General features: G+C 42.0%; 2 protein-coding genes across 5 annotated transcripts in view; one reads left to right on the plus strand and one right to left on the minus strand.

Moving 5' to 3' along the window:
* Positions 1 to 12,931, plus strand: part of gins1 (GINS complex subunit 1 (Psf1 homolog)) — a 38,080-nt gene extending 25,149 nt beyond the window's left edge. The window contains exons 5-7 of the mRNA XM_059986410.1: positions 2,468 to 2,584; positions 10,648 to 10,722; positions 12,595 to 12,931. Coding sequence (XP_059842393.1) covers positions 2,468 to 2,584; positions 10,648 to 10,722; positions 12,595 to 12,663 — 261 coding nt within the window. The 3' untranslated portion in view covers positions 12,664 to 12,931. The remainder of the gene's footprint in view (positions 1 to 2,467; positions 2,585 to 10,647; positions 10,723 to 12,594) is intronic.
* Positions 12,932 to 13,071: 140 nt separating this feature from the next.
* ninl (ninein-like) overlaps positions 13,072 to 26,255 on the minus strand; it is a 120,529-nt gene continuing 107,345 nt past the window's right edge. For all 4 annotated transcript variants that reach the window (XM_059986400.1, XM_059986398.1, XM_059986399.1 and 1 more), the window contains 4 exons: positions 26,058 to 26,171; positions 17,916 to 18,110; positions 15,326 to 15,439; positions 13,072 to 14,454 (listed from right to left, as the gene is read on the minus strand). In XM_059986400.1, coding sequence (XP_059842383.1) covers positions 14,266 to 14,454; positions 15,326 to 15,439; positions 17,916 to 18,110; positions 26,058 to 26,171 — 612 coding nt within the window. In that variant the 3' untranslated portion in view covers positions 13,072 to 14,265. The remainder of the gene's footprint in view (positions 14,455 to 15,325; positions 15,440 to 17,915; positions 18,111 to 26,057; positions 26,172 to 26,255) is intronic.

Genomic DNA, 26,255 nt, shown 5'->3' on the forward strand with positions numbered 1-26,255 from the left:
CCTTAACAGTTCTGCACCATTCTACTCTGATCCATCAGGCCATCCTGTATCCACCCCTCACTGGCTCTGGTCCAACACTACATGTGGTACCACTTTACCACAAGCCTCCAATGTTATTCCTTTGTTTTTTTTTGCTGATTCAGACTACTCAACACTGTTATAGCTTGTTCAAGTCACACTGGGCTCAGGCCGCTCCAATTCATGGTCGCAGACTATTAATAAGCCCATGTTAAATCTTCTGCCTTATCAAAAAGCATCTCACTAATGACCCCTTATTTGGAAATGATTTTCAATTAGCAGATTATCAGTAGAGCCTTTGCAATGTCCACTTAAGTCCAGAAAGAGTTAAGTCATGGAGAATTTTTCCACCAACTGGTAAAAATGTCTACTCATTCATCATCCTCAGCTTGTTCCAGATCTGCAGACATTCAATATTCACCTTACAGCTTGTCAGACTACATAACTGGTGAAATTGAAATGGCACGGAACAAGGTTGTGTCATTGCACGTGTGAAAGTTGACCTTACCATCTGCAGAAAATGTCTGATGGTGCCAAAAGGGCAGTTCTCCCAGTATGACTTAGCAGCTTTAAAAAAATAAAGACTAGATAGAATGTAAAATTATGCTATGATCTGTGCCTTGCCTCTTTAGGATCTATTTTTAAAAATGGCCTTTCTGACATTGCAAAGAAGCATTTAAAAGCATATAATTAAAGAAAAAATAAATGGGGTAAAATGATAACGGAAACCTTTAACTGGAAAATGAACAGCTGGAAAGGCAAAATTTCATTGGGAAAAGAAATTACAATTTGAAACCCCTTCATGTCCCAAGTTATTTTGGTAGGTATTAGGATGACATACAAGAACAGGGAAGCACCTTGCACTGTTCTTATGGTGCCTAATGGTGAGGGAAATGGCTACGGGTCTTCACACAACAAAGCTGGCCTAGCAATGAGAAATGGACTGGTTAGTATGGGAGAAAGTTTCCATTGAATCTTCCTAACATTAAAGTGTTAGAATTCCTCCCTTGACTTGCAGCCATCTTATTTTGTTTCTCTGGGTTGGGCCTGCTACAGTGGTGCTGCCTTGGTTATTGATTTAAATAAATCCCGTGTTCCACTGGAAACGTTGCATTGTTAATGTATGTGAGTGGTATCTTGGCACAGCTAGTGGAGCTGCTGACTCGCAGCTCCAGTAACCCGTTCATTCCTGAGTGGGCGTGTGAGAGGTAATAGGATTATGGGCCAAAAAATGGGGGAGTGGGACCTCAGCTGCTCATAGGGGCTAGTATATTCTCTCCCAACCCCTGTACCCCTCTTTCCCACCTCTGACACTGTCTGGTTTCTTCCAACATCCCTGTGAAACCTGAGAGGGCATACTATCAGACTTTAACAGGTCCTATCCACTGTTATCAAACTTTTGAATGGACTGTTTAGATGCAAAAAAATGAGCTCTTGATCTCCCTATCTATCTCATTGTGGTCCTTGCATTTTGTTTACCTGCACTGCGGTTTCTCGAACTGTAATTCTATATTCCTCATTCTGTTTTCCTTTTATTGCCTCAATGTAATTATATGTGGCAAGATCTGTCTCAATGGCATACAAAATGAATGCTTTTCACTATCTTAGTGCATATGATGATAATGAATAAAAAGCAATATATCTCAAAGACCTGCTAGTTGTTAGTTGGCTCGTGTCCTATCATATATTTGTGCAGAGGAACAATTGGAATTGATGAGTATGTGAGGCAATGGGTTAAAGGGAAAATAAATGGGAGAATTCGATTGATGGGAGCTGATTTGCACTTGATAGACCAAAGTGCTTTCTATGTATGTAAAATTACTTTTTTAAATTAGAGCCTGACCATCTGAACCAAACCATTTGCAATTTCCTTTCACAATATGACATCAGCCATCCCTACTATTGACAGCCTTATCTATAATGTTGTCATAATTAGGCTCCACTTTTCTAATGTTCAACTACTAAGCCTTCTACATATGTGCAATGGAAACCTGCATACTTTGCCAAAACTCTGACCCAAATTCTAATCCACACCAAATTGTTGCTTGTTGATTGATATTGGTTCCTGGATTGACAGGACACTGAATTTAAATTTTGTCCTTGTTTTGGGATCCTTCCATGTTCCTGAATATAACCATTGTCCCTTCCCCTTTCCCCTTGAAATTTGTCCTTTTACCCTCCAAGCCCTCCCACTCCACCCCCTTCTCCCCCTCCCCTCTTTCCCTCCACCCCTTCCCTACTATTCAAAAAATCAATAAAAACAAGAACTACCTAGATCTTAGGTTCTTTCTCTCTAAGAAGCATTACATGTTTTATTTTGTAGGTATTCACAATGCTAAGGATTTGCATTGTAGAGTGTTTTGCTCTCATTTTCTGCTTGGTGCTGCTATCCAATGAATGATTCTGTTTTAGGGCTACTTTCAAATTGGTTTTGATTTCTCCTCCACAGACAGAGTGGTTCAACCACTACAAAAAGTCACTCGCCACTTACATGAGAACCATTGGTGGAGATGAAGGGCTGGACATAACTCAAGATATGAAACCTCCAAAAAGTCTGTTTATTGAGGTAAGTGTTGTAGTCCATAATATAATGTCAGTATGTGAGGGATTATGTAAGGTTGCAGAGAAGTTGGTCCAGTAGGTTACCGGACTCCACTTGAAAGGCAACTATGTTGAACAGCAAGTAGAACTATCAAATTTTTGATTGCCTCTGAAGCAATGAAAAATACTGATTTTTTTTTATTTCTTTTATTCCCACTTGAATGTCACCACAGAAACTACATTCTTTCAGAAGCTACACAAAACTTTCCTCACCTCCAGCCTCCTTCATTTTAACTCCTGCATTTCAAACCTAATAGGCATCTCAGATTTTGCAAATGCTTTAATTAGTTCTGTGCCCCCTCTCAATAGCTATCAGGGACAAGGATGACTTCCACTTAAGTTCCTTAGGTTCATGGGTGGCCAGTTAGAGGGTGTGCAGACTCTGCCACAGATGGGATGGGTCGGCAGGTGGCTGGTTTAGAATATTGGTGCAAGGTGTGTTTGGTGCCTTACTGGATACTCACCCAAGCCAAGTATTCCCATATTATATTTCTTCTCAGGAAGATTTTTAAGGAAGTATTTTCTTCTGCTGTGACAGATTTGGCGTGTTAATATCCCATGTCCAGAGCTCATTGGGTGCTATCATATCCTTGGTGCTATGCGTGTGGGCTTGGGAGAAGGTGCTGATGTTGGAATTTGAGGATATTCTTGTCAGTGGCACTTCTGTGTTTTGAGATGCCTTGTACAATCAAGTTCATCACTGAAGCACGTGGGATGGCAGAGATGTTACTGCGCTGTAGTCTTGGGTTGGTGCTGGGTTTGATGTCTTGGTTTTCACACACTTTTCCACAGTAAGCCAAAGGTTGTGGTAGTGTCTTGGAAGCAAGAATGAATTTATTCATTTGTTTCCTTATCCTTGCATTCTACTCTATCGGCCACTTCATTCAATAGATGATCCTTTGTGATTTCCACCATCTTCACTAAGATTTCCCAGTAGTGCAGCAGTTAGTACAATCATTTTACAGAGCCAGTGATCAAGAATCAAGGTTCGATTCCTACCTCTGTCTTTAAGGAGTTTGTATCTTCTTCCCTCACCACGTGGGTTCTCTGGGTTCCTCTCACATTTCAGAGATATACGGTTAGGGTTAGTAAGTCACGGGCATGCTATGTTGGGTCCAGAAGCATGGCAACAGGGTTCCCTAGAACTATCCTCACTGATTTGATGCAAACTATACTTTTCGCTGTATTTTTCAATGTACGTGACAAAACTGATCTTTAACCAGATCACCTTCCCCCTCCCATATCAGCAATCCAAAGAGACTTCCCAACTCTGAAGGCTACTCTTAAGTCTTTGCCACATGCCATCTTATTCCATTCTCCTTTTACGTTCTCCATCCAGGAACACAAACAATTCCAGGTGAAGCAGAGGTTCACCTGTACTTCCAGCAAAGCCCACTGCAGTCAATGTTCACAACATATGTACATTGGAACATACATGCAGATTGGGTAGTCGCTTTGTGGAGCACCTGCATTCAGTCTGCAGGATCTGTGTCATTTTCAACAAGAAATAAATTTAAAAATCAACACCTCATTTTCTTCCTGGATACCTTGCATCTGTTGGTATTGGAACTGGCCAGTCCTCCCATCTGTAATATTGGTTCAGTTTTTTTTTCCCTTACATTTTAAAAAACATTGATCAGCTGAGTAATTCCCACAGCTCGCACTTTGCAACTCACTCATGCATGGTGCATGAAAGGCCCTCCATGCCACCATACCTGCATTAGCCACAATGCCATTCTAAATGAGTCCATATCCCTCTCTGTTCACACGTCTGTCTAAATGCCTTTTAAACATCATTATTTTATCTGTCCTAAAACCTCCCTGGCTGTGCATTCCAGGCACCTACCACCATCACTGTTTTCAAAATAAACTGCTTTGCACAATCCTTCACCTTACTGTCTCTCATCTTAAACTATATCCTCTAGGATCTAACATATAATCCTCCATAACTTCTGCCACCTCCAAGGGGTTCCCAGGATCCCACTACCAAGCACATCTTTCCCTCCCCCCCTTTTTCCGCAAGGATCACTCCCTACGCGACTCCCTTGTCCATTCATTCCCCCCAACATCCCTTCCCACTGATCTCCCTCCTGGTACTTATCCTTGCAAGCAGGACAGGTGCTACACCTGCCCTTACACTTCCTCCCTCACCACCATTCAGGGCCCCAGACAGTCCTTCCATGTGAGGCGACACTTCATCTGTGAGTCGGCTGGTGTGATATACTGCGTCCAGTGCTCCCGGTGTGGCCTTTTATATATTGGTGAGACCCGACGCAGACTGGGAGACCGTTTCGCTGAACACCTACGCTCTGTCCACCGGAGAAAGCAGGATCTCCCAGTGGCCACACATTTTAATTCCACGTCCCATTCCCATTCTGATATGTCTATCCGTGTCCTTCTCTACTGTCAAGGAGAAGCCACGCTCAGGTTGGAGGAACAATACCTTTATATAATGGCTGGGTAGCCTCCAAACTGATGGCATGAACATCGACTTCTCTAACTTCCGTTAATCCCACTCCTCCCCTTCTAACCCAATGCACGAAGTGTCAGAAATAAGGCGGATGAGCTTGAAGCTCAGGTGCGAATGGGTAACTATGATGTTGTTGGGATAACGGAGACATGGCTGCAGGGAGATCAGACCTGGGAAATGAATGTACAAGGGTATACGTGCTATCGTAGGGACAGAAATGTGGGCAGAGTGGGTGGGGTGGCCCTGTTGGTGAGGAATGAGATTCAGTCCTTTGCAAGGGAGGACATAGGATCTGGAGAAGTAGAGTCTGTGTGGATAGAACTAAGGAACAGAAAGGGCAAGAAGACCCTAATGGGTGTTGTCTACAGGTCACCAAACAGTAACATGGATATTGTTGAATAGGGAGTTAACATTGGCATCTGGCAAAGGTAATGTCGCAGTAGTTATGAGGGATTTCAACATGCAAGTGAACTGGGAGAATCAGGTTGTTGCTGGACCCCAGGATCGGGAGTTTGTAGAGTGCCTACAGGATGCATTCTTGGAACAGCTTGTACGAGAGCCGACCAGGGACAAGGCTATTCTGGATTTAGTGTTGTGTAATGAACAGGATTTGATAAACGATCTTGAAGTAAAGGAGCCATTAGGAGGTAGTGATCATAATATGATAAGTTTTTACCTGCAATTTGAGAAGGGCAGATCGGAGGTGTCAGTGTTGCAGTTGAACAAAGGAGACTATGGAGCCATGAGGGAGGAGCTGGCCAAAGTTAGCTGGATGGATATCCGAGCAGAAAAGACAGTGGAACAGCAATGGCAGGTATTCTTGGGAATAATGCACAAGGTGCAAAATCAGTTCATCCCCCGGAGAAGGAAGGCTTCAAAGGGGGGAAAGGGGCCACAGTGGTTGACAAAGGAAGTCAGAGATTCCATAGCATTAAAAAAAAAGGAAGTATGACAGAGCTAAGGTGAGTGGGAGGACAGATGATTGAGAAATTTTTAAGGAACAACAGAACTTAACTAAAAAGGCAATACGGGGAGAAAAAATGAGGTACAAACGCATGCTAGCCAGGAATATAAAGGAGGACAGCAAAAGCTTTTTTAGGTATGTGAAGAGAAAGAAGATAGTTAAGAACAATGTTGGGCCCTTGAAGAATGAATTGGGTGAAATTGTTATGGGAAACAGAGAAATGGCAGAAGAATTTAATAAGTACTTTAGATCTGTCTTCACTAGGGAAGACACAAGCAATCTCCCAGATGTATGGATGGGCCAAGGACATAGGGTAACAGAGGAAATGAAACAGATTGACATTAGGAAGGAAACGGTAACAGAGGAAATGAAACAGATTGACATTAGGAAGGAAACGATGATGAGTAGACTGATGGGACTGAAGGCTGACAAATCCCCAGGTCCAGATGGTCTGCATCCTAGGGTACTAAAGGAGGTGGCCCTGGAAATTGCGGATGCATTGGTAATCATTTTCCAATGTTCCTTAGATTCAGGATCAGTTCCTGAGGATTAGAGAATGGCTAATGTTATCCCACTTTTTAAGAAAGGAGGGAGGGAGAAAACAGAGAACTATCGTCCTATCAGCCTAACATCAGTAGAGGGGAAGATGCTAGAGTTCATTATTAAAGATGAAATAGTGGCATATCTAGATAGCAGTGATAGGACTGGGCCGAGCCAGCATAGATTTACCAAGGGCAAATCATGCTTGACTAATCTATTGGAGTTTTTTAAGGATGTAACCAGGAAGTTAGACAAGGGAGATCCAGCGGATGTAGTGTACCTCGATTTTCAGAAGGCATTTGATAAGGTCCCACATAGCAGATTGGTGGGTAAGATTAGAGCTCATGGCATTGGGGGGGAAGACATTAACATGGATAGAAAACTGGTTGGCAGATAGGAAGCAAAGGGTAACAGTGAATGGGTGTTTCTCGGAATGGCAGGTGGTGACTATTGGGGTGCCACAGGGCTCGGTATTGGGACCACAGCTGTTTACGATTTACATCAACGATTTAGATGAAGGCATTGAGAATAACATCAGCAAGTTTGCTGATGATACTAAGCTGGGTGGTAGTGTGACATGTGATGAGGATGTTAGGAGAATTCAGGGTGACTTGGATAGGGTGAGTGAGTGGGCAGATACTTGGCAGATGACGTTTAATGCGAATAAGTGTGAGGTTATCCACTTTGGGAGTAAGAACAGGAAGGCAAATTATTATCTGAATGGTGTAGAGTTAGGTAAGGGAGAAATACAAAGTGATCTTGGGGTCCTTGTTCATCAGTCACTGAAGGTGAATGAGCAAGTGCAGCAGGCAGTGAAGAAGGCTAATGGAATGTTGGCCTTTATTACAAAGGGAATTGAGTACAAGAGCAAGGAAATCCTTTTGCATTTGTACAGGGCCCTGGTGAGACCACACCTGGAGTATTGTGTACGGTTTTGGTCTCCAGGGTTAAGGAAGGACATCCTGGTTGTAGAGGAAGTGCAGCGTAGATTCCTGAGGTTAATTCCTGGGATGTCCGGACTGTCTTACACAGAGAGGTTAGAGAGACTGGGCTTGTACATGCTGGAATTAAGGAGATTGAGAGGGGATCTGATTGTAACATATAAGATTATGAAGGATTGGACAAGATAGAGGCAGGAAATATGTTCCAGCTGCTGGGAGAGTCCAGTACCAGAGGGGCATGGTTTGAGAATAAGGGGTAGGTCATTTAGGACAGAGTTAAGGAAAAACTTCTCCCAGAGAGTTGTGATTGTCTGGAATGCACTGCCTCAGAAGGCAGTGGAGGCTAATTCTCTGGATGCTTTCAAGAAGGAGTTAGATAGGTATCTTATGGATAGGGGAATCAAGGGATATGGGGACAAGGCAGGAACAGGGTATTGATAGTAGATGATCAGCCATGATCTCAGAATGGTGGTGCAGGCTCGAAGGGCCAAATGGTCTACTTCTGCACCTATTGTCTATCCCTGATATATTTAGTTTTTTTTTCATCCTCCCTTTTTTTCTCCCTGTCTCTGCCCATCACTCTGCCTGTTTTCCATCTCCCTCTGGTGCTCCCGTCCCCCTTTCTTTCTCCCTAGACCTCCCATCCCATGATCCTTTCCCTTCTCTAGCTTTGTATCCCTTTTGCCAATCACCTTTCTGGCTCTCAGCTTCACCCCACCCCCTCCGGTCTTCTATCATTTTGCATTCCCCCCCTCCCCCTTCTATTTTCAAATCTCTTACTATCTTTCATTTCAGTTAGTCCTGACGAAGGGTCTCGGCCCGAAACGTTGACTGTGCTTCTCCAGATAGATGCTGCCTGACCTGCTGCGTTCCACCAGCATTTTGTGTGTGGTTCTCTAGTATTTGACATTTTCATCCTGGTGCAAAAAGCTTCTGACACTCCAGAGCACACTATCCAAGTTTGTCCAAGCTCTCCTTGTAGATAATACATTCCAATTCAGATGACATCCTGGTAAACCTCTTCTGCATCCTCTCCAAAGCTTCCACATCCTTCCCTGCACACCCAAATGTTGCATAACCTTAGCTTTATACTATTCTAAAATGACTTCCTGACTTTTATATTCAGTGCTTTGACTGATGAAGGCAAGTAAGCTGTACACCTTCTTTAGCATCTATCTGTGTTGCCACTTTCAGATAGATACAGTCTTGCACCCTAAGATCCCTCTGTATATTGATCTTCCTTAGGGTCCTGCCATAAACTGTAAGCTTTCCTTTTGCATTTGACCTCTCAAAATACATCACCTCACACTTGTCACATCTGTCATTTCTCTACTCAAATTTCCAACTGATTTACTGTATATCCTGCTTTTTCAATCAGCAGCCTTATTCACTATCCATAACCTCACTAATTTTCATGTCACCTGCAAAGTATTAATCAGGCCATTTACATTTTCAGATGTTCCAGGACGTGACACTCGTGGAACACCCCGGTCACAGACCTCCATTCGTGGGGGAGAAATGTCCCTCCACTATTACTCTGCTTTCTATAACCAAGCCAATTTTTTGTATCCAACTTACCAGCTCACTGTAAATTCAGTGAGACTTAATTTTCTGGGCAGCCTACCAGGAGGGACTATATCAAATGCTGTAGTGACATCCACTGTTCCACACTCATTAATTATCTTCGACACTGCCCCAAAAAACTCAGTAGGATTTGTGGGGCAGGACCTGCCCTGCATAAGGCTATGCTGACATTCTCTAAAAACTCGCACAGAATGCTGGTGGAACTTAGCAGGCCAGACAGCATCTATGGAAAATTGTAAACAGTCGACATTTCGGGCTGAGACCCTTCATCAGAACATCGACTGTTTACTGTTTTCCATAGATGCTGCCTGGCCTGCAGGAGTTCCTCCAGCATTTTGTGTGTGTTCTTGGATTTTCAGCATCTGCAGATTTTCTCATCTTCTCTTATCACTCAGTGCTTTTCCAGATGTGAGTAAGTACTGTCCTTAAGAATTTTCAGTAATTTCTCTGATGCTGATGTGAGTTTCACCAGCCTACAATTTTCTGGTTTACCCTGTTGCCCTTCTTAAAAGAACATTGGCTAGTCTCCAGAATTCTGGGACCTTGGTTGTGGCTAAAGAGGATACAAAGACCATGTCAAGGCGCAGGCAGTCTTCTCCCTTGCCTCTCATTTTCATAGGATAGGTTCCATCAGGCCCCGGGGACTTTGCCACCTTAATGCTTCTCAATACACTCAACACTTCCTTAATACTGACATGCCTTTGAATACCAGGACACCCCTCCTAATCTTATCTTCATCTATGTCTATCTGCCTAATTATTTATTGTTCTTTCTCTCTCTGGTTTCTTCAACCTGCAAAAAGTGATTTCCATTCAACTTCTTACACCTATGGTAATTTCAAATATCTTGACCCATCCACTTCACTCCCACCCTCTCTGAAACTTAAAACTAAATTTTCTCTTTCCTATTTCTGCTAAGGATATTCAAACAGAAACATAACTCTTTTCCATAGATGCCACAACCTGTGTATCTTGCTGTAAGTGTGCATTAAACATGTGGACCTCCTTGTCTTGGATTAACATGTTCCTCTACTGAGACCATCTGGATATATAGTCCAGTGTGTGTCTATTTCAGTGTGCTAAGCATTAAGGGCCCACCATTGGTGTCTGTCACAGTAATACGATATTTTGTTATCATTTAACTCTCAATACATATGGGATAAATTACTCAGACAACTTTAGTAAACAAGGACTAGGAATACACGCAGATCCGTGCAACAATATGCCCATTACCTCTTGATTTTGCTGCTTGCCATCTAACCTCTTCTGAGTTTGACCTTCAGAAATGCTCTCCAGGCATCCTTTGTTTTCTGCTGCTTGGCCCCTGGGCTTCAAAACTACCTCCCAAAATCTCTGCCTCTTTTTCCTTTTAGGAGCTTTTTCATGGTTTGTCAATTGTTATACCCCATTTCCTTTGGTAAGGCTTGATAAATTTTGTTTGGTAATGTCTCCTGTGAAATATTTGATTTTTTTTTAATAACACCTTAGTTCTATAAAGTTCCTTTTAATGTTTTAAAAATTGTCCTCTAGGTGCGGTGTTTGAAAGATTACGGTGAATTTGAGATAGATGATGGTACGACAGTCCTCCTGAAAAAAAACAGCCAAGTAAGAATTGAGATACCTATCTGTAAACCTTTCTATTCAATTTCTTGTTCCCCAAATCTGTATTCACAGTAAAAGGTCTGTGTGTTAAAATGTTGAATGTAAATGCTAGGAATTGTGTAAGAATGTGTTCAATGGACACGTGCATTCAAGCAAAATGTAAGAGCATGGATACTCTGTATGAGCAGACAAGACCACCAGCATATCAATGAAAACATCTCTTTTCCAGCACTGTGCATACATTTTAAATATTGGCTGGTTTAGTTAGAATGAGGTTTTTCCTCTACACAACCACTAGATTAAGTTCTGTTCATCACTTTGCAGGAAAAATGCAATTATGGTGGGGTTTGAATTAGATAAACAGGATCTGCTTTCTTTATCAGCTGGAGCAGATACTTAATTAGGAGGAGGATGTGAGGGGAGGGGAGATGTGAAATTGTTTTTTTGCACCTAGCAACCAATGGGAATCTGGATCTCAGTAGATGGGAGTGCAGTGAAAACAAATACTCATCATATTTAAAGACCTGAGATTTGCTCTGGAGCCATCAGTAATTGATGAAAGTTGCCTGGACTCTGATTTCATTGATTTATGGAAAAATGTAATTGACAGGAGTAGGGCCTTCGACCCTTTGTGTCCCAGCAGTCAAAGGAGCCACCTGCCAAATCCCACCTTTCAGTACAAAGTCTGATTTTACAGATTATGGCTCCATGTACATGCCCCAGTTCTGTTTGGGTTCTGCTTCTCTGTAGTCTCAGCTTCTGAGTCCCAAATTGCTACCATCCTTGGGGTGGAAAAAGGTTTTTGGCTGATTAGATTTTGACCAGATGGTTAAGAAAATAGATCTCTACCAAAATGTCCAGTGTAGTCACATCCTACTTGCAATATGGTGAGCAGAACTTGCTCTAGTCTTCAAGCTGTGGTCTAATTAATGTTACGTATAATACCAGCAAAATCTCTAATCCAACCAGTAGTTTGCCCTCCTTATCCTATCATTAAGAATCCACATTTACTGTACCCCACATAAAATGTTGCACATTCCCAAATACTTGCTTCATATCTCTCCTGACTGAATATTATTTCCGATTTTCCTTCCCATCTGACTTCCTGCCTTCTAATGCTTTTTTTGTCATGTGCTCACTTTGTCACAATCTTTTCATTTTGCTAATATGTACTACACAAGTACTGAATACTGAGTCCAGTGGAAGTCACATTGGTAAGAAATCAGTCACAATATGCCTCAAAGTTCCCCTTTGTTTCCTGCCACCAGTCCAATTTTACCTCTCTCCCTTGGATTAGATGGGTTTTTATTTTATTTCACCAGCCTGCCTTATGGCACCTCATTAAAAACCTTGCGTCTTTCCACCTGCAGTGAGGCAAACAGTGAGCTACTTTAGCTTGTTGCTTATCCATGAAGCCCTGATAGCAAGATCCCCTGGCACTCTGCTACTGTCAAATTTGACTGTGGATCTGGAAACATGAGTCATTTATTGATGCTGTCTACTGCAGTATAGTTCCTCATTCTATCACCACTTTACATAACTAGTTTCATTAGAATGAACCTTTGCTTATTCCAGAAACATTAGAATTTAACTATTGAAGGTATAGCAATGCCTTCCATTGTGTTTCTTGGTGATCTGGTTACATGCCTGTACTAATCTCTACCAAGTGTGATTTAAGAGAACAAAGATCATCTTTCTCTCGCACTGTATCCTGAATCCAAAGCTTTTACTTCCCCCCCACCCCACAGGAAAGTCAGGGGTGCAGCTCTTACATGGCTATACTACACATTTTCTTTACTCACTTTCCTACCTTCATTTTCTTTCACATTATATAATAGAAAATAAAATCTTACAATATCTTTTGCTTTCTTTCAGCATTTTATGCCCAGGTGGAAGTGTGAACAGTTAATTCGTCATGGAATTCTGGAACATGTGTTATCCTGAGAATAGCAACTCAATGTTACAGCCAGTAGCTTACTCTTGTTTTGGCATGTATTACCTGCATCTTATTAAAATATTCAACTGAGTAAAACCCTTTAATTTGACAGCTAATAAATTAGTCACTGCTTATTAAGCTAAGTTAAAAATACCACTATTTCCAAGAGGGTTGTACTTGCACAGAAGCCTAAAAATTGGCTAAAACCTTTCTTCCCTCTCACAGCACATCCTTGCAAGGAAAGTATGTGCAGGAGGGGGAGGAATTCTCTTAATTTTATCTATAATTACAGAGGGTGAGGGTTGGACCACAAACATCAGAACTGTGTAATTTCAGTGCTTGCTAATGTTCAGCTGAAAACTGAGAATGTGGTCTGATCCTATATCTGGAAGAATCTGTATACCCAAAGAATAATATTGTAGCTTTAAATAAACATTTTAATTCAAATCATTTAAAATAGTGTACATTGACATTCTTTAATGTTTATAAAGTTTCTTTAAAATGTATGAAAGTCAAATAAAGCATTTCTGTACAAAAGGATCCGCATTTACAAATTATTTTCAGAAACTTAAACATACATTTTGCAAAACTACACTTTACAATAATAGAAGTAATTAACTTCTGTCGCATTAGTTTCAATATTAAAATAGCAGCAGAGTCAAGCTTGCACCCAGTCTTGAGGTACTGCTCAACATAAAAGACTATTAGTTTCAAATGTTACAGGAAAACTCTGAATTGTGTCACTTCAGCTGCCTGTACAGGAAATAAGGCTGGCAATTTCTCTCCCAACATCCTGGCATTTTCTAGCTCTTTAAAACAATAGGCCATTCTTTGCAAATTTTCAGTTTGAACAGGAATGCTGGAGAACTGAGGACCAGGAGATGGGAGGTAGAGTTGCAGTCGCTGTGGAAGCTGCTGAGTCATCCCTGAGAGGGAGATGGGGCTGGGTGCAATCCAAGAAATGGAAGAGATGCATTGGAGATAATCCTAGAGCATTTGAGGGCAGGTGGAAACTGGTGACAAAGGTGATGAAAGTGGCAAGTTCCACATAAGTGCAAGAAATAACACTGATGTCGTCAATGTAATCAAGAAAGCTGGAGAGAGGTGCCAGAATTTTATCGAACAAGAACTGTCAAAAGAAGCCACTTAAAAGACTGCAAATACCCATAGCCAGTCTGTTCATCTATAGAAGTGGGAGGAATCAAAAGTAGCTATTGAGGGCAAGGATGAGTCTTGCCAGGCAGATGGATATTTGGTAGCAGGGAAGTGGTTGGGTCATGACTACAGCCACTAATTGTTTAGCAGTCATGTTCAGCTGTCCCTGCCAGCAGGGACATTCTCTTAATAAGTCTGCTGGTAGAAGGAAAACTTTTTTCTTCCTTCTCCTATTCCCTGTATTAATCTTTTTTGGTTTCTCTTTGAGTATCTACAAGGTGGACAGGGAAGAGCAAACAGTTTTTAATAAACTTGCGCTCGTGAGCATTGCAAGTTCTCCGAGGATGTACCAACAGTTTTTGTTGAGTTACTTTGATTCCACATCAGGTCGAATCTCTAAAGTGCTGAAGGTGTCATTTTTTTGAAAAATGCCTTTGGAGTGGAAACATTCAGAGTTAGGAGAGGGAGGCTAGAGCAATTTTCCTCAGCAGACTGTTCAAAGCTCCAATTTTTTCATCCAGCAACTGAGTCTTCCTTTCAGCACTCTTCTGTCGCTGCTCTGTAATCTGCAGTGCTTTCATCAATTGTGCATTCTCCACATACAGGTCCTTCAGTAACAGGTCAGACTTGGTGTTCTTGGCAAACTGTAGGCAATAAGTAAACCCATTATTTTTTATTCTTTTGCATAGAGAAGCTCATTTGGCCATACAGCTTCTCAAGCTGCTTGACACTAAGCCATAACATTTGGAGCAGGAAACAAAAAAGGATTACTAATAAACTCCTCTCGAGCTTCCAGCTGAGTGCAGGTATTGATTTTAACCGATGTTTCGATTACAAACTCTGCTATCTTAATCAGGGATGGCAGAGTTCGTCATTGAAAAGTTGGTTAAAATCTATTCCTATACCCAGCTGGAAGCCCGAGAAGAGTTAATTCATAATATAAGCCAGGAAAGCATTAGATCCTTTTTAGAGGGAATGCTGGTTAGAAATTCGAGTCGCCTGTGATAGAATAACTAAAATCTGTAAGTGGTAGAAAAAATGTAGCTTATAGAGTTGGATGTTAGATATGAGAAGAGATGATATCAGGTAACCATTTTAAAATCAAGAATGAGCAATTTAATAGTGAAGCATAGCAGGATTCTGATGTAGATCTGCAATCCCTAATAAATGGTTCAGCTGTCTCATCAACAATCCACAAACCAGCCATGTTAGTGGAACTTGCTGCATGTATATTCACAATACTCAATTAAATACCTAAAATAGTTTTAAATTTAGAGTAGATAAACTTCATTTCCCAAGACCTCACAATCAGTTAAAAACTACAACACCGATGGAAGCATTTTTACAGTTGAACAAGTTAATGCTATCCTCTGAAATAGATGTGTAATAATAATTCACTTCATCTATGAACACATACACTGTCTTAAGTAATTTTCTGTCACATTTTAAACAATCACGAACTCATGAATGCCGTTATCAATTGTTGTGAAATTTGTAGCTGCCCCAATCACTCACCTGTTCCTTAAGCTGTTTCATTTTCTCCTGAAGTGTCATTCGTATATTTTTTAGTTTCTTTTCCACCTCTTCTATCCTTCCTTCCATTTGCTTCAGCAGTCTCTCATATTCCTCCTGAAGTAGAATGTAATTTTATTTATATTCTGATAATAAGGAGACCAAGCATCAGTTAACACAAAGTACATTAGATGCTGTGGTCAAATCAACACATACAAAAGCTGGATGAACTCAGCAGGTTGGGCAGCATCCGTTGAAAAGAGGAGTCAACGTTTTGGGCAGAGACCCTTCGTCAGGACATCAAGCATCAGTTAGTTCCAATCGCTGGAAGCTGATACACGAAAGGCAATTGGACACACTGACTTTAAGTAGTTCATATGAACCATTGTCTCTGCTGGATTTTTAGAAGTGCTATTCAATTAGTGTTATTCGCTGCAACTTCACATTAACAGATTGGTAAAGGCAGAACTAAGCAAGTCATTTGCTTGCATTGCTCTCTACCAGAACACACTAGCTCCATTGTTCTTCTACCCCAGCCTCCAGAAGCTTGTAGCATTTCCCTCAACCAGTGCCCCCCTCTGCCGAAGCCCTCATCGAGACCTGACTCCATCACATCTGCGGGCTGTGTGCTCCAGACTGCAACCAAGATTTTTCAACATTGTTGTTTTAAATCCGTCTCTAGCCACCTATTCAAGTATTACATTCAGCTCATAACTGCACTATAAGTAATTCTCCATGCCTCCCCCTGCTTCTGCCAATCATAACTGTGTTCCCTGGTAACCAAACTTCTTTGAGAAACTATCTACTATAAGCAAAACTCTTCCTTCATTTTGAAAAACCACCCAGTCATACCCTTATTTCTGCTCTCATATTTATCTAATACATTGTTGTAGCTGATTAATGAAGTGAGAATAATGGAGCATGTGGAAGGCCCTGCCCCGATGAAAGCTACATTTATTACTAAGCAACGCAGTGGTTTAATTATTGGAATACATACGTTTCTTAAGTGTTTTATACGCATAATAAGGTGAAATATATACTATATACTAAGACAAACATTTGACTAACTGACGCTAAATAATACCGAATGTACTTGTTCCGACTCACGTACAAATCCGACTTAAAGATGGACTCAGGAAATGAACTCGTATGTAACCCAGAGACTGGCTGTACATCAAAACATACAGTGAAATGTGTCGTTTGCGTCAAGGATGTGCTGGTAACAGCCCGCAAGTGTGGCCGCACATTCCGGTACCAACATAGTGCACCCACCATGTTAATTATTATTTATTGGGATACAGCACTGAAATGGCCCTTCCAGCCACGTCACCCAGCAACCGTCGCTTTAAACCTAGCCTAATCACAGGGCAATTTACAATGACAAATTAGCCCACCTTGGACTGGGTACTGGGGGCAAGACCCAGAGAAAACCCACATTTCATGGGGAGGAGGTACAGACTCCTTACAGATGACGTTGGGATTGAACTGAACTCCAACACCCCTTGCTGTAATACAGTCATGCTAACCACTATGCTAGTGTGGCGTCCCAACACAATGTTCGGCAGAACAACACAAGACAACAGCAGCAAAACTGCCCCCTTTCCTCCTTCCCACTCATCCACACACAGAGACAGTCCTCCAAATCCAAGACAGGCCTCTGGGTCTCCATGCTTCCACTTTTGAGCTTCTGATGGACCTTTGGTATCGGTCCTCATACTAGCCAACGACAGGACCTGGAACTAACCGGCCCTCCTGCCCCCTCTTCGCACAGACTGACCTGCGACACCCTGACATCCTCGGTCACCCACCCACATCACTGGCCTTCAAGCACAGTGTGGAAGCCTGGTCTCTAGATGTAATTCATCCCCATAACTACACCGGATTCTGAGAGTGGAGCAGAGCAGCCTAGTCTCAGGATATCTTCCGTCACCCATCCACACTGCTGTACTTGGAGTGCAGAGTGTAGGCCTGACCTCTAACTCCTTCACGTCCCTGTCCCTCGATCCTAATCTGACCTCTAACTCTCCCATTTGAGATGGCATTGGTATTGGTTTATTGCCATATGTACTGAGATACAGTGAAAACCACTGCTTGCATGCCACCCAGGCAGATCATTCATTAAACAAGTACATCAAGATAGCCACAAAGGAAATGTGAGAGATGTATAGTGTTACAGCTACAGAGAGTGCAGTGCAAGTAAACAATTAAAAGGGCAAGAATGACACAGACAGGGACATCAATCATTCACCTTCAGCCTACGACAGGTCTGTTTAAGCATTTGATTAACAGCAGGGTAGAATCTGACCTTGAGCTGGGTGGTCTGAAGTTTTTGTGATGAGAGAAGGGGAAGAGAGAGAATGATTGGTGTGGGAGGGGTGCTTGATTATGCTGTGCTCTGCCTTAACACTGAAATATTCCACAGGAGCTTTATCAGATAGAAATGTAAAGATAAGTGAGGAAAAGGTAGTGGGACAGATTTAAGGAGCACATGAAAATTAGGAAAAACTATTTCAGTGCATTGATAGATATTAAGAACATAAACTGTTCAGTTAAGGCCCAAAACCATCAGGCAGAATGGTACTCATGTTTTTACCTGCTGTTCACGCATCAGATTGTGGGCTTCCTGACGCTGGATGTCGAGCTGCTGCTGAAGACGCTGCTCCCTCTGCTCGCCATCTGCTACCTTCATTTGCAGTTGCACCAGACTGTTGACTTGCTCCTTTAAGGCTCGTACTTCCTGCAAGTGTTGTGACTGGGTTTGCATTAGTTTGGTGTTGGCTTCTAACAACTAGGGGGTAAAAGAAGACAACCGTGTCAGTAAACAGGAGGGAACAAGTAACCAAAGGCTTCGACAATGATGTGGAGTTTAAGGAGTATCTTAGGAGGAAAGGTGGGCAGAGAGTTAGGAAGGCACAGCCAGAACAAACCGTGGCCATCTGTGACGGGGCTAGGAAATCTAGGTCAACCTTGGAGGAACACAGGTTTATTTGCAACACAGATCAAAAGTGCAATGCGGAAAGATGGTGCGGAACAGCAAATCCAGATAAAGTTCTGCTTATAACCTTTCAGATGCAAGAATGATCAGTGAACTAAATGGCCAATAAAAAAAAAGTTTTCACTTCCAAAAGCTGACGTTGCACCAAAATTTGCTATGAATGGTCACTGCTTAAAAACATACATGAACTTTTCCAAGCATTTTTTCTATTATCTGGGCCTTGGATTTGAATGGAAAACCTGCATTACAATAAACAAATAACCAAGGTGGGATGGAACTCCAACAGATTTAAGAAGAAATGCAGTTAATCACTGCCAATTAGATGTTCCTGTGGTGCGTTCACAAATACAGAAAATTGAAGACATTTTTTCAAAAAGTTACAAACAGCATAGATAAAAATGTATTTCTAGTTATACTGAAGTTCTGGTCGATTATGATGGTCACTAGCACATCAAATAGAACCCGCTTGAATTATTTTTTTCGAAACAGTACAATGGGATTTTTAAATCTTCACTTGAAAAGTGTACAGCTGAGTTTAAGGATCAACTTTATTCACCATTTACATTTCCATGTATTAGGAATTTGCTGTGGTATGTTGGTCAGGGCACAACATGCAAAAAAACCACAACAGCATTCAATAATTATACAGAATAAATAATTATTCTCAAGTGACCTGCTTCAAGTTCTTGGGTGTCAAGATCTCTGAGGATCTAACCTGGTCTAACACATCGATGTAGTTATAAAGAAGGCAAGACAGCAGCCATACTTTATTAGGAGTTTGAAGAGATTTGGCACGTCAACAAATACACTCAATAACTTCTATAGTTGTACCATGGAAAGCATTCTGAGAGGCTGCATCACTGTCTAGAATGGAGGGGCTACTACACAGGACCGAAAGAAGCTGCAGAAGGTTGTAAATCTAGTCAGTTCCATCTTGGGTACTAGCCTACAAAGTACCCAGGAGATCTTTAGGGAGCAGTGTCTCAGAAAGGCAGCGTCTATTATTAAGGACCCTCCAGCACCCAGGATGCCCTTTCTCACTGTTACCATCAGGTAGGAGATACAGAAGCCCGAAGGCACACACTCAGTGATGCAGGAACAACTTCTTCCCCTCTGCCATCCGATTCCTAAATGGACATCGTAGCTTTGGACTCTACCCAACTTCTTTAAAAATATACAGTATTTCTGTTTTTGCATGTTTTTAAAATCTATTCATATTACATAATCAATTTACTTGTTTATTTATTATTATGTTTTCTTTTATTTATTCTTTTTTCTCTCTGCTAGGTTATGTATTACATTGAACTGCTGCTGCTAAGTTAACAGATTTCACGTCACATGCCGGTGATAATAAACCTGATTCTGATTCTAAAAGTAAAGTTAGAAGAACAGATATAGAATTAAATGTGCACAAGTACATAAACATAGGTATGTATTTACAATATAAACAGCATTATAAAAATGATTTAAAGTGTCTATAGTGTGGTACGGTGACAGGGGTGATAGAGAGGGATGAGGGGGGGTATTAACTAGAAGAGTTAATCAGATCAACTGCCTGGGGGAAGAAACTTCTAAAATGTTTTGATAATTTTTTTTTTGTTTTAATAGCCCTATTGCACTTTCCAGAGGGAGCTTTTTGAAAAGGTTATTTGCAGGGTGGGTAGTGACCAACTGGTGGCGCAGTGACATCAGCACCGGACTCCGGAGCGAAGGTTCCCAAGTTCGAATCCAGTCAGGCCGCTCCCAGACATGCTTTCTATCCGTGCCGGGTACAGTGTCAAGCTTGCAACTCGGCCTCATAAAAAAAAAACTGTGCTGTGAGATGGACGTGGGGGACCACTCACAAAATCTTTCCTCCAAGACAACCACTTCGAAAAAAGTGGCCGCCAAAGCTTGGCAGAGTATAGCACAAAAAAAAGTGTTTGCAATGAATTTTCTTGCCTGCCTCTTTATCCTGGACAAGTCCCGACAGTTTGCAATAATTTTCATACATTGTGAGAGGATGAGGCAGCAACCAGACAGTAAAGGCAGAGGTGATCAGGTATCAGGTATGATATTGTGGCCATCACTGAGATGTGGCTAAAGGATGCATGTCTCTGGGAGCTGAACGTCCAAGGATTCATTAGGAAGAGTTGACATAGGATCGGAAGGTACAGAATCTTTATGGGTTGAGCTAAGAAATCGCAGGGGTAAAAGGACCCTGATGGCAGTTATCTACAGGACTCCAAACAGCTGCAGTGATGTGGACTACAAATTACAACAGGAAATAGAAAAGGCTTGCCAGAAGGGCAGTGGATCAGGTCGGCACTGGATCTCAAGAGAGAGAATTTGTAGAATGTTTACAAGATGGCTTTTTAAGAACAGCTTGTTGTTGAGCCCACTAGGGGATCGGCTGTACTGGATTGGGTATTGTGTAATGAACCAGAGGTGATTAGAGAGATGAAAGTGAAGGAACCCTTAGGAGGCAGTGATCACAACATGATTGAATTCCCTGTGAAATTTGAGAAAGAGAAGCTGAAATCCGATGTGTCGGTATTTCAGTGGAGTAAAGGAAATTACAGTGGCATGAGAGAGGAACTGGCCAAGGTTGACTGGAAAGGGACACTAGCAGGAAGGATGGCAGAGCAGCAGGGGCTGGAGTTTATGCAAGAAGTGAGGAAGGTGCAAGACAAATATATTCCAAAGAAGAAGAAATTTTCGAATGGAAAAAGGATGCAACCATGGCTGACAAGAGAAGTCAAAGCCAAAGTAAAAGCAAAGCAGAGGGCATACAAGGAAACAAAAATTAGTGGGAAGACAGGATTGGGAAGTTTTTAAAAGCTTACAAAAGGAAACTAAGAAGGTCATTAAGAGGGAAAAGATGAACTATGAAAGGAAGCTAGAAAATAATATCAGAGAGGATACTAAAAGCTTTTTCAAGTATATAAAGAGTAAAAGACAGGTGAGAGTAGATACAGGACCGATAGAAAATTATGCTGGAGCAACTGTAATGGGAGATAAGGAGATGGTGGAGGAACTGAACAAGTATTTTGCATCAGTCTTCACTGAGGAAGACATCAGCAATATATCGGACATGCAAGGGTGTCAGGGAAGAGAAGTGTTCACAGTCACAATTACCACAGAGAAAGTACTCAGGAAGCTGAATAGTCTAAGGGTAGATAAATCTCCTGGACCAGATGAAATGCACCCTCGTGTTCTGAAGGAAGTAGCAGTGGAGATTGCAGAGGCATTAGCAATGATCTTTCAAAAGTCGATAGATTCTGGCCTGGTTCCGGAGGACTGGAAGACTGCAAATGTCACTCCGCTATTTAAGAAGGGGGCAAGGAAGCAAAAAGGAAATCATAGACCTGTTAGCTTGACATCGGTGTTTGGGAAGTTGTTGGAGTCGATTGTCAAGGATGAGGTTACGGAGTACGTGGAGACATATGACAAGATAGGCAGAACTCAGCATGGTTTCCTTAAAGGAAAATTCTGCCTGACAAACCTAGTGCAATTTTTTGAGGAAATTACAAGTAGGCTAGACAAGGGAGATGCAGTGGATGTTGTGTATTTGGATTTTCAGAAGGTCTTTGACAAGGTGCAGCACATGAGGCTGCTAAACAAGATAAGAGCCCATGGAATTACAGGAACGTTACATACAGGGATAGAGCGTTGGTTGATTGGCAGGAAATAGTGAGTGGGAATAAAGGGATCCCATTCTGGTTGGCTGCTGGTTACCAGCGGTGTTCCACAGGGGTCCGTGTTGGGACTGCTTCTTTTTATGTTGTATATCAACGATTTGGATTATGGACTAGATGGCTTTGTGGCTAAGTTTGCTGATGATACAAAGATAGGTGGAGGGGCCGGTAGTGCTGAGGAAACAGAGAGTCTGCAGAGATACTTGGATAGATTGGGGGAATGGGCAAAGAAGTGGCAAATGAAATACAATGTCAGAAAGTGTACGGTCATGTACTTTGGTAGAAGAAATAAATGGGCAGACTATTATTTAAATGGGGAGAGAATTCAAAGTTCTGAGATGCAACGGGACTTGGGAGTCCTCGTGCAGGATACCCTTAAGGTTAACCTCCAGGTTGAGTTGGTGGTGAAGAAGGTGAATGCAATGTTGGCATTCATTTCTAGAGGAATAGAGTATAGGAGCAGGGATGTGATGTTGAGGCTCTACAAGGCACTGTTAAGACCTCACTTGGAATACTGTGTGCAGTTTTGGGTTCCTTATTTAAGAAAGGATGTGCTGACATTGGAGAGGTTTCAGAGAAGATTCACTGGAATGATTCCGGGAATGAGAGGGTTAACATATGAGGAACGTTTGACCACTCTTGGACTGTACTCCTTGGAGTTTAGAAGAATGACAGGGGACCTCATAGAAACATTTCGAATGTTGAAAGGCATGGACAGAGTGGATGTGGCAAAGTTGTTTCCCATGGTGGGGGAGTCTAGTACGAGAGGACATGACTTGAGGATTGCAGGGCGTCCATTCAGAACAGAGATGCAAAAAAAAATTTTAGCCAGAGGGTGGTGAATCTATGGAATTTGTTGCCACGGGTGACAGTGGAGGTCAAGTCATTGGGTGTATTTAAGGCAGAGATTGATAGGTATCTGAGCAGTCAGGGCATCAAAGGTTATGGTGAGAAGGTGGGGGAATGGGACTAAAGGGGAGATTGGATCAGCTCATGATGAAATGGTGGAGCAGACTCGATGGGCTGAATGACCGATTTCTGCTCCTTTGTTTTATGGTGATAATGCTCTCCATGGTGCCAGTGTAGAGATGCACGAGTATGTTCTGGGGAAGATGGAATTTTGCCACAAGAGGTATAATTTTGGGCTTTGCAAGAGCCCTCTTGTTATCGGAGAAGATATGATTTGCCCACGAGGTCTTGCAACATAATTACACCCAGGAGCCAGAATGTCCTATCGGAATGACAGAGAACCACAGAATGCCACACTCAAACCAATGAGACAAGACAGGATTACACCCTCAGATCTATAGAATGAGAACTGAACTCAACAGACCAAGACACTTACACTTGTGGGAATGTCTCAAGCAAAGGATTTAGTTTCAAGATAAACAGTGGTCATTTAAAACCTGAGGTGTGTCAAGTTATGCAGAAAATTCTTTGTGAATCACTGGAATGTTTAGTGCGAGAGAGTTGGGGAGGCTAGATCATTAGAAGTTTTTAAAGTGAAGACAGATAAATCTTTAGGAGATTGGGTGAGTGGGAATCTGACACAGAGGAGGACAGATTATTATTTATCCCATTAAACTGTTTCCATGGTGATACTCAATGGTGGGGCAGGCTTGAGGGCCTACTCCTGCTCCTATGATCTTGTGTTCCTGCGACAACAAAGCTGAATGCCTATCCATCAGACCCTGAGTAACTTATTAGAGGTAATGTTTGAAATCATCTAATATTCCTGCTACATTTTAAGCCAGACTCTAAAAACATCTTAAATGTTGCAATAACAGAGAAGTACAACCGTATTCAAGGTAAACATCAATAATTCCTTTTCCTCAACAGGTGTTGCTCCAGCAGATCGCTTGCTGCTTCAAGTTCCAGCATCTACAGTCCCTTGTGTCAACATATACAAGTTACTTTGTTTTTGCACACATTTCTTTCTCATAATAAACAGTATTTCATCTGTTACGATGAACAGATCTGTTCATCTGTAAAGTCATTTCCTGGGATTTCACTGAGATTACCATAGAACATTATAGCACAGAAACAGGCCTTTTGGCCCTTCTTGGCTGTGCCAAACTATTTTTCTGCCTAGTCCCACTGACCTGCACCTGGGCCATATCCCTCCATACACCTCTCATCCATGTACCTGTCCAAGTTTTTCTTAAATGTTAGAAGTGAGCCTGCATTTACCACTTCATCTGGCAGCTCATTCCACACCCCCACCACTCTCTGTGAAGAAGACCCCCCCCCACACAATGTTCCCTTTAAACTTTTCCCCCTTTCAAGGATAACCCATGTCCTCTGGTTTTTTTCACCCCTGGCCTCAGTGGAAAAAGCCTGCTTGCATTCACTCTATCTATAACCATCATAATTTTATATACCTCTATCAAATCTCCCCTCATTCTCCTACACTCCAGGGAATAAAGTCCTAACCTATTCAATCTTTCTCTGTAACTCAGTTTCTCAAGTCCCGGCAACATCCTTGTAAACTTTCTCTGCACTCTTTCAACCTTATTAATATCCTTCCTGTAACTTGGTGACCAAAACTGCATACAATCAGGTCACCTGAGAACAGTGAGGGAAACTGATTGGAAATCGTTTCTCTCAATCCATCCCCTGCTTCAGAGATCTAGAACTAGGGAGCAGAGTCTAAACTTCTAAACCTCATTTTTCAGGAGTGATGTTAGAACATATTACTTCACGTGGGATTTGAGGACCTAAGCAATAGGGAACAGCTGAATGGGTTTGGACTTTATTCCCCGGAGGGTAAGAGAATGAGAGGAGATTTGATACGGGGGTTCAGATAAGATAAATGCAAGCAGGCTTTTTCCACTGGGGTTGGGTGAGATTAGAACTAGAGGCCATGGGTTAAAGGTGAAGGGTGAAATATTTAAGAGGAACACGAGGGGGAGCTTCTTCACTCAGAGGGTGGTGAGAGTGTGGAATGAGCTGCCAGCAGAAGTGGTGGATGTGATTACAACATTTAAGAGAAGCCTGGATAAGTACTTAGCTCTATCGTCTGGGTGTAGGTTGATGGGACTAGGGAGAAGAGTAGCCTGGCATGGCCTGTGGCAACGGAAATTTAACAGGACGCTGCCTGGATTAGAGAATGTCTTATGAAGAGAGGTTGAGTAAGTTGGGGCTTTTCTCTTCGGAGTGAGAGGTGACCTGATAGTGATGTACAGGATGATAAGAAGCAGGGATAAAGTGGACATTTTCACAGAGCAGAAATAGCTAATATGAGGGTACATAATAATTGGAGCAAGGTGTATGTGGGATGTCAGAGATAAGTTCTTCACACGGAGTGCTGGGTGTGTGGAATGCATTGCCAGGGGTTCAGGCAGGCACACAGATGATAGAAAATTGCTGGGCTACGTAGGAGGGAAGGCTTAGATTGATCTTAGAGTAGATTAAAAGGAGAGCACAAACTTGTGGGCTGAAGGACCTGTACTGTGCTGTAATATTTTATATTCCAATGAAGGCAACTTACCTTTTGCCTTCCTAGTTGCCTCTTGCATCTGCATGTTAACTTCAAGTGAGCCATGCACGAGAACACCCCGATCCTACTGAACGCCAATACCTACCGTATCAGCCTTTAAAAACAATTTCCATTTTTGTTAACACAACTGAAGTGGATAATCTTACATTTTCCCCACATTGTATTCCACGTTCCATCTTCTTCCCCATTCACGTTGCCAGTTTCTATCCATCTGAACCCAGAATTAAGAATTTCAGGTTGTACACATTGTCCAATATCAAATGGGGCTGTTGAAACTTCCTCACAACCCACGCTGCCACCTGGACTCTCACCATCACCAACATGCCACGTGGGCACCAGAAGCATGGCGACGCCTGCAGCTGTCCATCAGAACCCTCGCAGATTTGACTTGATACAAAGCAACATGTTTCACTGGATGTTTCGATGTGCATGTGACACATAAATACATTTTTAAACCTTTTTTTAAAAACATGGACATAATAGATTTGGCTCCTGTATCCAAATCATTGATACAGCTTGTGAACGGCTGAGAGAGATGTGGACAGACAACTCAGGGAATTTTACCTGTTCCTGAGACTCCATCAAGCTAGCCTCCAATTTCAATTGTTTGTTTTGCAAAGTCTGATGTTCCTTCACAGCCGACTCCAGTTCAGTCTCCAATACATGCATTTGACTGACCTATGAAATCACATTAACATCATTAATGCTTAATACGTACAGGAATTTACTTTATTTGACAAAAATATATCCATCAGAATTCTT

Source organism: Hypanus sabinus, chromosome 12 (genome assembly GCF_030144855.1).
Source record: "Hypanus sabinus isolate sHypSab1 chromosome 12, sHypSab1.hap1, whole genome shotgun sequence".
Taxonomy (NCBI): domain Eukaryota; kingdom Metazoa; phylum Chordata; class Chondrichthyes; order Myliobatiformes; family Dasyatidae; genus Hypanus; species Hypanus sabinus.